The sequence below is a fragment of the Convolutriloba macropyga genome, chromosome 12 (genome assembly GCF_964194025.1).
Source record: "Convolutriloba macropyga chromosome 12, txConMacr16.3, whole genome shotgun sequence".
NCBI classification, from domain to species: Eukaryota; Metazoa; Xenacoelomorpha; order Acoela; family Convolutidae; genus Convolutriloba; species Convolutriloba macropyga.
The window spans coordinates 9,260,140-9,274,864 of NC_134479.1; the positions used below are offsets into that span (position 1 = coordinate 9,260,140).

General features: G+C 33.9%; 1 protein-coding gene across 1 annotated transcript in view; it reads left to right on the forward strand.

Moving 5' to 3' along the window:
- The first annotated feature begins 5,678 nt into the window (after positions 1 to 5,678).
- Positions 5,679 to 14,725, forward strand: part of LOC142350981 (uncharacterized) — a 35,387-nt gene continuing 26,340 nt past the window's right edge. Inside the window, exons 1-6 of the mRNA XM_075403013.1 lie at positions 5,679 to 6,016; positions 7,151 to 7,347; positions 7,671 to 7,759; positions 11,702 to 11,791; positions 13,920 to 14,002; positions 14,197 to 14,259. Coding sequence (XP_075259128.1) covers positions 5,679 to 6,016; positions 7,151 to 7,347; positions 7,671 to 7,759; positions 11,702 to 11,791; positions 13,920 to 14,002; positions 14,197 to 14,259 — 860 coding nt within the window. The remainder of the gene's footprint in view (positions 6,017 to 7,150; positions 7,348 to 7,670; positions 7,760 to 11,701; positions 11,792 to 13,919; positions 14,003 to 14,196; positions 14,260 to 14,725) is intronic.

Consider the following 14,725-nt stretch of genomic DNA (forward strand, 5'->3'; position numbering starts at 1 on the left):
AGAAAGTATAAAAGCAAGCCAGTCAAATTTGAACTCGAAAAACTTTAATAATTGACAAACTATCCTAAACTACTGTATCCTTTGTTAATTCAAACAAACAAAAATGATTCCAGAGTTACCCAAAGGCACGCAATGCAACAAGACCTCATAAGTGTATTTGAACATATGTACCACTACCGTAGAGGCGAAATTTTTAAATGCGGAATTCAATACTATAGTGGCAAAATTGCATTTGTTTAGACATAAATGAGTGCAAAAATGGAAACAGTAGTCCCATATGATTGGGAGATGCAGTGTGTGAAAATACGGTGGGCTCATTTGATTGCCATTGCCCACACGGGTTTCGCTACCACTCTACTCTGGGTTGTGTTGGTGAGTATTTACATTTCTGATATAATTTTGATATTAGAATTTTCTTGCCTGTATTATGCTATCACCGGGATAATTTTTCTCTAAACATTTTTGATCTATTGCGTTTTGTCCTTAATTTTTCTCTAAACATTTTTGATCTATTGCGTTTGTCCTTAACTTCCACGCACCCCCAAACGCACGCCCCATGTTTTAACATATTGATTTGATATATGTAATTACATGTGCTACATAACTGGGGGGTGGGGTGGGGGGATCTGAAAACTTCTTGAATTTGTTCTCTAATTCACGTGTATATATTTGAAAATATAGAAATTCAATCTTGTTTCTGTTTTCACCAGATGTGAATGAATGTGCAGAAATTGAAGGATTATGCAGAGGCATCTCAACTTGTGAAAACGTCGACGGGTCATTCAAATGCGAGTGTGGCCATGGATTAGAATATAATGGGACGGATTGTCAAGGTAAAATTATTATAATTAGTTAACATACAGAAGAAAACAGAAGATAACAAAACTTTTCACTTTGGAAGGTCGAACATATGAAAAGATGGAAAAAATTGAGCGGGAAGACAATGTCGCTATTTAAACTGCATAGCCGAAACCACAAGAGTAACTACGAATCAATTTATTCTCATATGTTGTCCGGAGTGTTTTTCGTGTGTCGACCAAGGTCTCTTTATAAACCGAGCCACGGAATTTTTATACGGAGACCCAGGTTTTTTTCCCGGCCGCTTTTGCTCGACCGATGTGTCTCGTGTTTTAGACTTTTTTCAACTGATTTCAATAAAAAGGCAAAAGTGAAAACTTTTGCCCGGAAAAATAGACAAGAGACTTTCTGACACTGAATGCCCGACATAAGTTACCAAACAATTCACTCCAGCATCAATCCAGATATATTGATCAACTGACACCAGATAAAGTAGCAACTCGCCCGTTCCTTTGCTTTCATTGAAAAGTTCTCATCTTTTCTAGTCAATTTTGCCAATCATTAATGGGAAAGCATTTAAAAGACATTTCAATTTGTGAACGACTGTTCCAACATAATGCCTTAAAATGCATCTTTAACGAAGTTGAAACGACATCCCTTCAAACTATACCCACTGTCTCGCCACGCCCAAATAACCGGTCAACTGAAAATTGATACACTTTGATAAGAAACAATCTAAAACACGGCAAATCTGGCCAAGATCTTGACAAGGCACTTGCCATGAAATCATCATAATTTGAACAAACATATTTAAAAATTATTTTATTTGAAATATTTAAAAGTTTATTAACAGTTTTAAATGATTTGTACAATTCAAACTTTCTCAGTTTTTCTCTACTATAAAACACATTATGGAACCAAAATGGTTTGCAGCAGATGCAAAAATAAATTGAATTCGTTTGCAACACTAAAAGATGTCTCGTGGCGTCCATATTTGTTTTTTATTCGGTTTTGATATATTTTATGGTTTTAAGGCTGAAAAATGCCACTGATCCGCTTCACCATCACTCTGCATGTCGAGATCACAGAAGATGCTTTGCGTACTGAGACAAGATATATTGAATAACAATTGGAAAGGATAAAGACAGTTATCAACATATTTCTCAAGAGCTGTCAAGAAATTTCCTGCTTTATCATGATAATCTCTTATCGATATCTTATCAAGATTTACCCTGAAATGGTGTTGTTTCAAGTTCTTGACAAATTTTTTCAAGTTTTGCAAGGGATGAGTTTCAATTCACTTGATCTGATCAACATATGGCATTTTCATAGTTCGACTATGCGTCTTTTCATAGCTAGTACTGTGGATCCTATCTCTAATTGTGGGTATTTTTCATCAAGGGTGCAGTTTTTTTAGGATCATGGGCACTTTCGATGCAAAATTTTGACCGAAATAGATCTACTAGAATTGCAAAAAAAAACTATCTGGACCACTTTAAATTTTGAAATCTGAACTGTTTTTATGAACAGACCACATTTCTCAATTTGAATCCAGTCCCATCGTCAACGAAGTCAGTTATCGGTCAGCCCTTAAAATTCTGCCGATGAGGCCAAATGCTGCAACAACTAATTTGCCCAGGACATATTTATTTATTTTGCACCTCTCCTCCTAGAAACCTCAAAAAAGACTTTGATTGAGGCCAATTGTTCGACTCGTGATCGACCAGTAACTGTGTTCCGGGAAATTCCATTTTGGCAACGCAAAAACCCAGTGAATTTTAATTCTACAGAAATCATTATTTTGATACAGAATTCTCAATCGTTGTCTCAAAAAAAGCTAAATCGTCTATTGCTTTGAGAAATGAAAATTATGTCATCCATTTGTTTCTCAAAACAGCGGTTTTATGAGAGTATAGCAACCAGTTTCCTGTAAATGGATATACATTATTTGCCAGAAAATGATACAATTTCTAGTAAATTTTAATTTCCCGTGCCCAGTTTGACTATTTTGAGTCAAAATTGATGACCGTTTAACCGACAATTTGTTTTGATTCAGATTATGATTCAGATTGTGAATGTAATTGAGTATTTGAAAATCTGCCTCAAAGTTTGAAGCATATACTTACGACATTCTAACATGATCTATTGGCTGTATCCACCTGAATCGTTTTTGACTTTTTGAAATTAACGGACTTCAATTATTAAAGTTTTGCCAATGTTTTGAGATAAATTCGTCCTACTTTTCAGAAATTGTTGCAGTGACAAGTTTGACCTATGCTCTTCATCGGTCTAGTGCTGACGGGGAAATAATCGTGCTGAACATCTCAATGAGAGGAGCTGGCTTTCTTAATATGGTTTCAATTGAACTCACAGGTAGTTTGATAAACTCACAGGTACTCACATGTTTGTACTACTTTATGCTTGGCATGCTAACAAGCGCAGCCCTCAGAACGTTACATGAAAAAAGGCAGAGGATATACAGTTTACCATCAGTTCTTGTGAGACATTTTATTTCAAACCTAAAAGTAGCTAATGTGAGCCCTATCACAGCCCCACACCTCGAATGCTAATAAGTTACAAGTATGTCCTCTTCTCCACCTATGTGCAAATTTTCGCAATTTTTTTAGACTTTTAAAGATTTTTGGCCTTTTTGTAAACATTCAAAGTTTTAAATAAGTTTTTCATTAACAATATTTCTGGACATAAGATGAATCTTAAGAAAGTTTACCTAAGAAACGCCTCTTCTAAAGTCAATTGGATATTAATTGTCTTTTAATGAAGTTACAAATTATGATTTCTAATGATTCTATGAAATGTCTCAGTAGAGTTTGCTGAAACACTGAAAAAGAAGATATTTTTCTGAGAAACAAGTGGACGTTCGAGGCAATTATAACAAAATAAAATGGTGCAATAGCTGCTTTTTGCTTTCAAGGCATTAGGAGTCAATTGACACTAATTTTAATGAGCAAAATGGCATTCATCCGTAAATGATTCTCACAAACTTCAATTCGAACGATCTTGATACATGTTTTCTTAATTACCTTACGTGAGCAACGCTTAGCTTGAAGTTAGTTGACGGTGCCTGAAATATGTAAGCAAGAAAACGCAAGCGGAGTTTACAACAAGGAAAGTTTAGTAGTACTTTAAAATATTGTCATTTGATCTCCCACTCCAAACGTCAGTTCATTTAGAAGATTTAAAGCTATTAAAATCTGCGCGTTTTATTTAGAAATCAAACTTAAATATTTGAAATAAACGCTTGGGGCAATTATAACCCATGTCTTCGATATTTACAGCCTCTTTTTTAAAATTTCTCAAAAAATCTTTTCCAGTTTCAACTTTAGTTCGATTTACGAGACTGGAAGATTTTATTAGATTGAAATTTGTCCAGATAATTTGTTCAAGTTACAATTTTCATGCGAAAAATACATTGTGAAGTTCAATTTCACAAATATATTAAAATTTTCAATCGTCCAGCTGAACTAGTCATTAGGTTACACGTGAATTCTACATAATAAAAATGGCACGTATTATTCACAATTTTTTAAGCGACGTCCTCGACCCCCGGGCAATCTTTACTACAGGTATTTACTATTTAAATTGATAATACGCTATTATTGATGCTCATTAGATTCTAAAAAATATGGCGGCTACTAACTCTTCAAATTGTTCAGTAAGAATCCAAAAGCGTACAAAACACGACTAACGCTTCTATAATCACTTACACTCATCGAACTTATCTTTTAGCGGAGTTTTTTCCAAAATTAATCAAAAAATAGATCTTATAATACAGACAAAAATACTTCCAGCTGATGAAGTCTCTGGCAGATAAATATACTTCTCTTATAATACAGACAAAATAATACAGACAAAAATACTTCCAGCTGATGAAGTCTCTGGCAGATAAAGTCCTGGCAGATGAAGTCTCACTTATAAATTTTCTTTGAGCTTTGACAAATTCTAAGAACTTTAAAGAACAAGAAATTCTAAGAACTTTAACACTGAAAAAGAAAGCTCGAACGAAAGATTTCAAAATCACGCAAAATTTTAAATTAAGATGCAGCAGATCAGTTGTTTTCCAGTGTGTACGTAAATGGAATAATTACTTTTATTACTTTCCGTAGAATGAACCAAAAAAACAGAATTTGAATGTTTTTTTTTGCTTCTCAGCACGAGCTCATCCCTTGTATATATATATATATATATATATATATATATATATATATATATATCAACCTTTGGAGATTTTAGAAAATAGTTATCCTATAATGAAAACAACAAATTTTCCAATTTCAATAATACTAATCATCCATTTTATTTTTGAAACAACAGCAATGAATGATTGCATGATTTAAATTTTATAGATTTTGGTTCCAAGTGGTTACGCGACAGTTTACCCAATTCCATTTTACCCAATGTCATTTTACCCAACGCCATTTTACCCAACCTGCCATTTTACCCAATGCCATTTTACCCAATGCCATTTTACCCAATACCAACTTACCCAATGCTCTTTGATCTTTTCGTTCAATTATCCGATAACAAATTAGCAGTCGCTATTAGAAGGATGATTTAAAATATTTGTGGACAATATAATCCCATGTTCGGTTGTGATAGTTTCATATCAAGTCCCACGGGCCATTTATATTATAGTCGGCTAAATAGTCGTTCTGGTTAAATTAGCAAGGATGTAAATTGGGTAAGTTGGCATTGGGTAAAATGGCATTGGGTAAAATGGCAGGTTGGGTAAAATGGCATTGGATATAATGGCTTTGGGTAAAATGGAATTGGGTAAATTGTCCTGACACCGTTCCAAGTACCTTTAAGCTCTTTGGTATAATTTTTGTTATTTGTTTCAAATGGAATTACAAATGTTTTAAATGATTAAAAATAAAAGTTTTGATGGTTCAATTACAGAGCAACTTGACAGCCAAACACGTGAACTGCAACTAAGCTTTGCTGATAATTTTGATGAAATTGGCATTTCATCGAATTTGGAAGATATTCACATGATTGGATGCAGTGGCTGCTTTTTCGCAGTGTCTTTATCTCTCTCAACTGTGTTCGGATTTTCGTCGTACAAGCATAGCGAGATTATTGCAATTCCGCCAGCTGTACCGGAGACAGTTCTATTTGCTGATCAAATTGCACAGGCGACTTTGTTATGGCGAGGCAACCAAACTAATATGCAATTGCAAAACCAGATATTTTACATAAGGTGAGTATCATTTATGTGGCCGATTATTAAGTGGGTAATCGACAGGTATTTAGGACTAACCTTTTTATCCCTGCAGAGCAAGAACGAAAGGCAAGTCTTTTAATTCTCAAAACTGCAAATATTTTATAACTAGAATAGGCCAAATTGCGAAAATGAAACTCAGTCTTCTGGAAGTTTTATTCAAAAAACTAGATTTTTACAGAAGTGCAGTTTGCAGTTAAGTTTTTGTATGCTTAACATTTCCAGTAGATCATGAAAATTTTTCTCTGTCAATTGATAACTTAAACGACTGCGAAGATCACAATTGTCTTCACACACAGTATCATTACGAACGTATCCCGGAACCAAAAAAAAATATTTACAGTAATGTGGCTGGCACTTCTTCTCGACATTTGACGGCCAATGTGGAAAGCTCTTAGAATACGCATGTGGTTTCCACACGGCAATTAAATTGCCTAAAATGGAAAATACTTCCAAGGAAATGCGATTAGTAGTTACTTTCTCCGGTAAGGCATTTCACAAATTTTTATTTTTTTTTTTGAAGTGAAGCGATGTCGGACAATTAAGATACGCCCACCGAACTTTTATTAGAAGTATTTTTTGCACAGAGAACACCAAATACTAGATTTCGCTTTCTGGTACACACATTTAAGTACCAATTGTGGAAGTGATTTAAACAATTACAACATGACTTTAAAATTCAGAAATGATCTAATTACTATACATGTAACTAGTAATTTTGCTTCCACTCCTGCGAAAGGCAATTTGCAATTCCAAATCAATCGAATAAAAAAATACGACAATTTCCATTTGGGGTGCCGCCTTTTCATCCTCAAAGTATGTAAGCACGTTTCACACGACCAATGTATTAAGATAGGAAAAGTAAATGTGGGTAAAAACTTGATTAATTTGGCTTGCAAAATTTTGTAGCTGGAGACGCTCGTCATGATGTGTTTTTTTTCGTGTATTATAGTACCTCTAGTACTTTTTATCTACTTCTTTTTTCTTGTGAACAACATGAAGTTAACAAAATTGAAGTTAACCATGGCATTTTTCAATTCATTATGTTTTGTTTCATTATGTTTTTGAGGATTAGTGTTTTTGACTCAGTGGGTACATTTTGTGTGTTTATAGTATTGACCTCTCAAACGTGTGCACTGCAACTGATCCGTGCCAGTCTGCTCTGAAGGAATTGCAGTTTAGTTTCCAAACTGGATTTCAAAATGTAAAGTACCAAATCAGTCTCTACGCACAGTCTACTTTCGGTTCGCTAACAACCCGAAGTGACGTGCGCATCTTGCTATTCAACAATGAGTTCTTACAGTTTTCAGGTATTCTTGGGTCATATTAAAATCCTGTTCAAAACTGCTGATGATCGAATCTTTTCCCGGCCGAAAATATCGATTTGTCAGACCCTGTATCGTATTATTATCACTATTAGATTGCTGTGATGTCCTGTCATTGTCCGTGCGGCTTCGATTGCACCGCAACTCAACCCCCCCCCCCCCCCTCCATACACACACAGCCTTTTTTCGATGTTCAGATCATAGCAATTTTGAACTGGGGCCTCGAACTGGTAAAAAAATGTTTCATTTCGCAAATAATGTAACAAAAAACTTATCGTGATCAAAGTCAACATTTACTCCTGTTTTAGCTGGACCTGAAATTTGCAAAGGACAAATATATTTCTCGCGCTGGCATTTTGCTCACAGCAACCCTATCGCCTACGAAATTGGGCCCAACGTATGCTTAACAATTTCACCGTTCATCTTTTTTGCGATAAACAAAATCTTGATTGAGAGAAAAGAACGGAAAATCTTTATTCGTTAACTCTACTAACAAAATGACGCCTGCAGTGCTCATATTTAAGTTTTGTGGAAAAAAACCAAAAAACCTCAAAAATTTGGCCTAAAAAAGTTTTCCACGAACACGCACGGGTTCACACCATTATTGATAATGTAAAATAAATTACACCTTCCTATAAAAGTGTCTGTCAAACGAAACGCTGTAGCTATAGAAAATAACAGAAAATAATTTTAATAAACAAGATTTGGTATTAATTCTAATAAGTGATTAGACACAAAAAAGAACTTTTGATAAAAAATTTTTCACTAAATTAAATAGAGTAATAGATATAACAGTAATACTTTTGAGAGATCAGATTTGTTGTGGGAAATTAGTAGACAACGAACTTCACACAAATTTTGAAATTGTCACTTGCGAAATCGGTTAGCTTAAAAAGAGTTCAGATTTAGATAAATCTGTAATTTCATTTATATTGGCACTCTTTTACACGATAAACATCTGTCCTGTTTTGTGATACAGCTTAGAGTTTACAATTTTATCCACCGCAGTTTGATTGTTAATCGATCAAATGTGAAAAGTATTTCTTACAGATTTTTGGGGGTCCTGACGCAATTAAAATCAGGAAGGTAGTTTTGAAAAATTGGTTTTGCATGGACTCAGCTCAAGTCTTTTTAAAAATTGCGTTTTAAACGTAATGACAACATTCGACTCATTCTTTTAACTTTTTAGTTTTGGTAAATATAAGTCATTCAAAAACTACAAATTAATTTTAACCTACAAGACTAGTATCGCAACTCTCTTAATCAGATTTCAATAGGTTCTCTTGCAAAACTTTGATTTTGCAGAAACTATCCATGTTAAGTTTTTACAAAATAAAAACCCAAATTCTCTGAATTTAATGAACTGTAGGTGTATTTTTATTTTTTTTCTAATAAATCATTGTATTAAGGTATGCTTTGTTGGGGAACTCATGGTTCAAATCTGTTCTAAGTTTAGTCGAATCTCAGAAAGTTTTATTACTATCAAGCTTGTACCCACAAATCACCATGGTACCCACGCAATTGAGTCTTTGCCTTTAGTTTGTTCCCAAAAACCCTCACAATCGGGTCTTCAAAACTTTGTCCTCATCACGAATGAAACTTTTTCTTTTTTATTCCAATCCGTTCCTTGAGCACTCAAAATATGACACTTTAAAAAGTGAAACCAAAAGTCTGAAAAAGGAAATATTCTTCATACTTCTCGCATCTTATCTGGAAGACCAGAGGAACGAAAATAGACAATTATGTTAAACTCCAGAACTTTGTAAATGCAGTTTATTTGATTATCAATCAATTGGGGTTTTGTGTGTTATTTTCTTTCCTGTATGACTGTTCCACGCACAAAAAGGATTATTTTGATACAGTTTACTATGCCTTTTTGTAGTAATATCGCACTGGCTCCAATGATAAGTCTCCAGTAGGCTCTTTTAAGTGCTATCTAAAATTAAATAACAGGCGGGATTAGGAAACTTTGCTGAAAGATAATAAAGAATCTATACAGTACCAAAGCATATTAGGTATCTGATCGTCAATTTTTTTCCATTGTTTTTTTGTGAATAACAGGCCTGCTGGTAACCCTATATCTTGCAACTTGATGTTGTTGACGAACACTTGAAAAACAGAAAGGCAAGTAGAATGGGTTTTTGACATCTTGTGATGAAAACAATAAAACTTTTACAGTTACCATATTTTCACCAAAGGCTAATAAGCTTGCAAAGATCACTCATGGAATATCATCCAACAGTAAAAGCGGTGTAGTATAACCATTTGCAAAGCAGATTTATTTGCCATTGAGACGAAAACGGAGCCATATTAAAGCAACTATTCACAGAAAGCAGTCATACAGTCCAGGAAACCTTTTTTTCTGATAAAGTGACAAACAAGCCAGTATTTTTTTTAAAAAGTGATTTAGCTAAATATTGTGTTTTAAAAAACTTCGAAAAATCTTTTTTATGTGTGTCGTATATTTTTGCGTTATCAAAAACTAATCACCAAGACGAATTTTTTCCGAATTTGTCAGAAGATAACAAAACTTGCTAACATCAGACCTGCAAAATATTTTTTTCTGGAAATGCGTCAATTGCGGAAAGATTGACGCATAACAATAAGCTGGGATGAATGTGGAAATCAACAAAAACGGAAAAAAATGTTGAATATAAGTGTTCTTCGCTGGTACATTTTGTCGATTTGAGAGGAAGAGGACAAAAAATTGCAATTTTTTTCTCGCATTTTGCATTTTCTTCAAAATGGAAAAGTAAAAATATTTTCGAGCCAGCATTATTCGATTCAAACCGGCAGTAAGATCTCTGGAAATTTTGGAGATTTTTTTAAACCAATTGTACTTTTCTGGAAAACACCAGAAAATAATGTGTTAAACTGCTATAGTAATCTTTTTCAATGAAGAGGTGGAAGTAAAAACTTCATAAAGACTTTTTTATATGCTCTCGAAAAACAACTTTTTCTTGAAGTTTGATTTAATTTTTAGCCATCGTTTTGTTGAGTATCACCCTATCATTGCTAAATTGTTCTCTTATTAACCCTTGAATGCTGCAGAACCAATACTTAACGCTAAAGTAAATTCGGCGCTGAATAAGAACGAAATTCAGAACGTTATCAGTACTGATTCGGAGTCCGATTCATGTCACAAATTGTCCTGAACATCTCAGATTACGACTCTGATTTAGGCTCTAAATCACATCTTGATTTAAAATTAATTTTTCACTGATTCAGATTCTGATTCAGAACGTACGAATTTCTTTTGAATGTTTATATACAAAGCTCTTTTCAGTTTATGTCAGTGACTTTTTCAGATTTTAAACTTTAACTTAACAAATGAATTTCAAAAACGATTATCTGGAAGCATTGTTAGATTGAACTAGCGCAACTGTTAATAGAACCTCAGCGTCAAAAATAAATGGTTAAAAATTATTTTGTCTTGAAAAACTAACAACATCGAAAATTACTTAAAATAATTTTACGCTTAAATCGAAGAATAAAAAATACCAATGTACGGTTGTCCGAGTTCAAGAGAGGTAGGTGGATAAAAATTATCAATAATCCGGTTTTCTGAGAACCAATATCAATTTATTTTACTATAACAGAAAACATAGCAAAATTGTGGTTCCTTTATTTACTGATAGAGTGGTTGGCTTTTTGCTCCAAAACAAAAAAAACTGTTAAAAATCCGACTGGAAGTTTTTTCGTGTGCGTTTGCTGTGTTGACGTAAATTCCTCATTTTCATTCTAATTCAGAGGAAATTCAAAAACACATTCTAGATTTTGCTCTGATTCAGAGACATTTCGGAATCGATACAAAAACTATTGAAATCGTTCCGAATAACAAATGAAAATCGAGATTTCTCTGAATCAAAGTGATGTTCTCTGACCTTTAGGTACGCGAATTCAATTGGCGTCAGTTTATTCCTGAAAAATAATTACAATGTCCACAAAGAGTCAGGTTTTGTTTTTTATTGATTATTTGACCCATTTGACTATTATAATGCGTGTAGATTTTATATTTTGACGCTCCCTGTAAGTTTTTGGTCCCGTCCTCGACAATAGCAACTTGAATCAACACCTCCACCTGTTGAACATCCCCACTAACACCCCGAGAGCAATGAGTCCAATTAACCGTCTAATTATTCAAAGCTAATCGTTTAGCCAATCATTAAATTGATTAGGAAGTTAGAGAGAAACCAGACAATTGAATTTCAGCCCGACTAACAACAAAGACAAAAAAGCTTGAAGAAAAATTATAAATTTTTTCTGTATAAAAAATCTTTTTTTTTCGTTTGAAACAAATTTACAAGTTCTGGACTCTGCTAATTTGATATGTTTTTAGATTCTGGGAGAACAGCTTAACTCACAATTGATATCGGACACTGAAGTTCTATTTCCAGCTCTACTGGAAATCGAAGAGAAGTCAATATGGGTTAGTTCATATTTTATCCTTCTTCCCAAAAGCCAACATTTATCCGTGCTCGCTAAAATGAACAAAAATGTGTACGTGTTATGATTAAAATATTACGGACTGTTATTTTGTTTGGTGACGGTTTGATTCGAGGTTGTTCTGCTCTAAGTGGTTGTTTCGTTCAACCTCTGAAGCAATCTACGTCAACCTATTTTCCAACGAAAAAGGTATTTTTTCACTATTTTCAACTGCAAATATTCATAGTCAGAAACAAAATGATATTTTAAGCAAACATTTTTTTTCATTATGAAATGTCTCAAAGTCTCAAATGACATTCTTAGGTAAACGCTGGTTTTGTAAATATTAATGGCAATAATAAATAAGTCCTGTTAAGTGGTCTGAGCCGGTGCAACTATTGTGAACACTGACAGCCCTGGATTGGTAGTTCTCTTACCTGCAAGCCTAGTGTGCCAACCATTACTACAACTAGTCATAAGCTTTCGAACAAAGGCGTCTCTTATAAACCATTCTCATCGTCTCTCTTGTTCCTCAAGGCCTCTTTTCTGTATTCATTGAACAAGCAGAGCTATGTCAAGCTTATCTTATGCTCAATTTTCATTAGCTGATCACTCTAAATCTTATAATCAATCTTCGGTCTACACTCATATAACATTTAATCGGTTTTTATAAGTTTATTCAGATAAAATTTTTGCTAAATTGAGGCAAAGCAGAATTAATGAAAATTTATTTTGAAATACTCTTGATAGGTATTGGAAGATTATACTGATAATGGATTATAAACCAAGATTATTTGATAATGGAGACCACGCAGATTGCAAGAATTCAAAATAAATTGGATAGTTATGATAGAAACAAAAAAATTGGAAGATAGAATGATTAATTCCATAAAAATTCTATTTTAAGGTTTCTTTGAGCCAATTCTGAAGTTTTTTATTGCAATGATAATATGTACGTTATTTTCTCCTGTATTAAAGTCACGGTCTGCTGTACAAAAAAATTGCAAATGTTGCACGTTTGTGTGTTTGTGTCTTCGTGCTTTTGTGTGTGAGTGTTTGTGTGTGAGTTAGTTTGAGTGTTTCCGCGTAAGTGTGTGGGTATATGCTTTTATGTTTTTGTATATGCCTGTGTCTTTATATATGTTTTTTTTTCGTTTTTGTGTGTGTTTATGCGTTTGATTTTGTCTATGTATCAGTGTGTGTGTATTTTTGTGTGTGCGTGGGTGTGTGTGTGTGTGTGTGTGTGTGTGCTTGCGTGTTTCTGTTTGTCTCTGTTTGAATGTCCATTTAAGTGTCTGTTTGCGTGTGTTTATGTGTGGGAGTTAGTTTTTGAGAATACTTTGTGTTTTTTTCCGTGTGTTTTTTGTATTTGCTCGATTGTGTGTTTGTATCTGTGTATTTGTAACTATGTCTTGCGCTCCTTTGAATGCCTGTGTCGTGGAGTTTGTGTGTGTGTATGTGTGTGTGTGTGTGTGTGTGTGTGTGTGTGTGCGTGTGTGTGTGGTTGTGTGTGGGGGATTTGTGTATAGTCATTTATTTTATTTCAAAAGATTATTTATCGATAGGATGCAGACTAAAACGAAATTTTTAAAAAGATTTCGAAATAATTGAATTAGATTACAACTTCCTGGATTACAGTCATCAGTTGAACTTGAGCGGATCCCTAAAACTCATTTAGAGAGAGAGAGAGAGAGAGAGAGAGAGAGAGAGAACCTTACGCTATCAAAGCGCCCTACACAAACGAGAAGAAAGAAAGCCAATATGAATCATAAGCACTTGGTTACACTTTTGAAAAATGTTCACTGAAAACTGTTTGCTCATGTTTCCCGCTTCGTTGGTTCGTGGGTAAACCGAGTAGGAGCAAATTATCTGTCAATTATTTCCTATTAGTAACCTCATTGGGTAGGAAACGCTGACAGAAAAAAAAAACGATTTTTGTGCCAGAAATTCATGTGTGCCTAATTTTTATGTTACACTTTCCTGAAAAGTGAAAATAAGAGAAACAAATTAGGGATTTGTTCAAAAAATTCGGATTTTAAACTTAGAATAATTTTAGATTTACAGATCAAAGCGGTCATTTCTTTGTTTTTTTGGGTTTGTTCATTAGTGAAGGAAATGGTTATTTTTTTCAGATGGGTGTGGAGTCGACTGGTTATGAAAGATACGGTCTTTTCCAACTTGTGCATCTAAAGTCGGATCTCCTGGATGATGCAATGTAAGTCTGACAAAATATCCACGTGAGCTGAACTAGATCTTACCGCAGTTTATGGAATGCTTTAATTACATAATAGCTTCAACAAAAATATTTTTGGGACGCTGATCTTCGCAACTTATATGATACTTTTAAAAATGAATAATGACTTGTTTTCCGGAAATCAACTTTAACTTTTTTGATAATTATTGTTTTAGATACTGTGCGACGGCACATGTTTCCACATCAGCAGCTCTAACGATCGATATGAGTGTTAATTCGTGAGTAAAAACTATGAATCCAGGACAACCGGACATTGTTATTCATTCTGCTAATTTTCTTTGCTGACAATTTCTATAAAGAGCCATACCAAAAAGAACTGCTACATGACACAAAATGGGATGATTTTTTTCACCTATGATTGCGTTTTTTATCAATGCGTACTTTGTAAGACCAAAAGTCATATATTCCATAAATTATTTCAGAGGCAGTTCGAATAGTTTTCAAAAAGCAGTCTCCTTGAACTTAAAGGATTTTTTTCTCTTTCGATTTGAAACTGCTTCAGAACTGCTTGAGTTTTTTCCAGTATTTTTAAGGTTTGATCTGCTGCTATTTATGAAGTAGTAGACCACTAAAAACAAAGATTGGTGTTTTGAACCACTAAGTACTTTAATCAACTTAAATTTTAACCAACACTTTTATTTAGTCGGGTATTTTTTCCGTTACTTTGAAAGGTGTTGTTAAGGG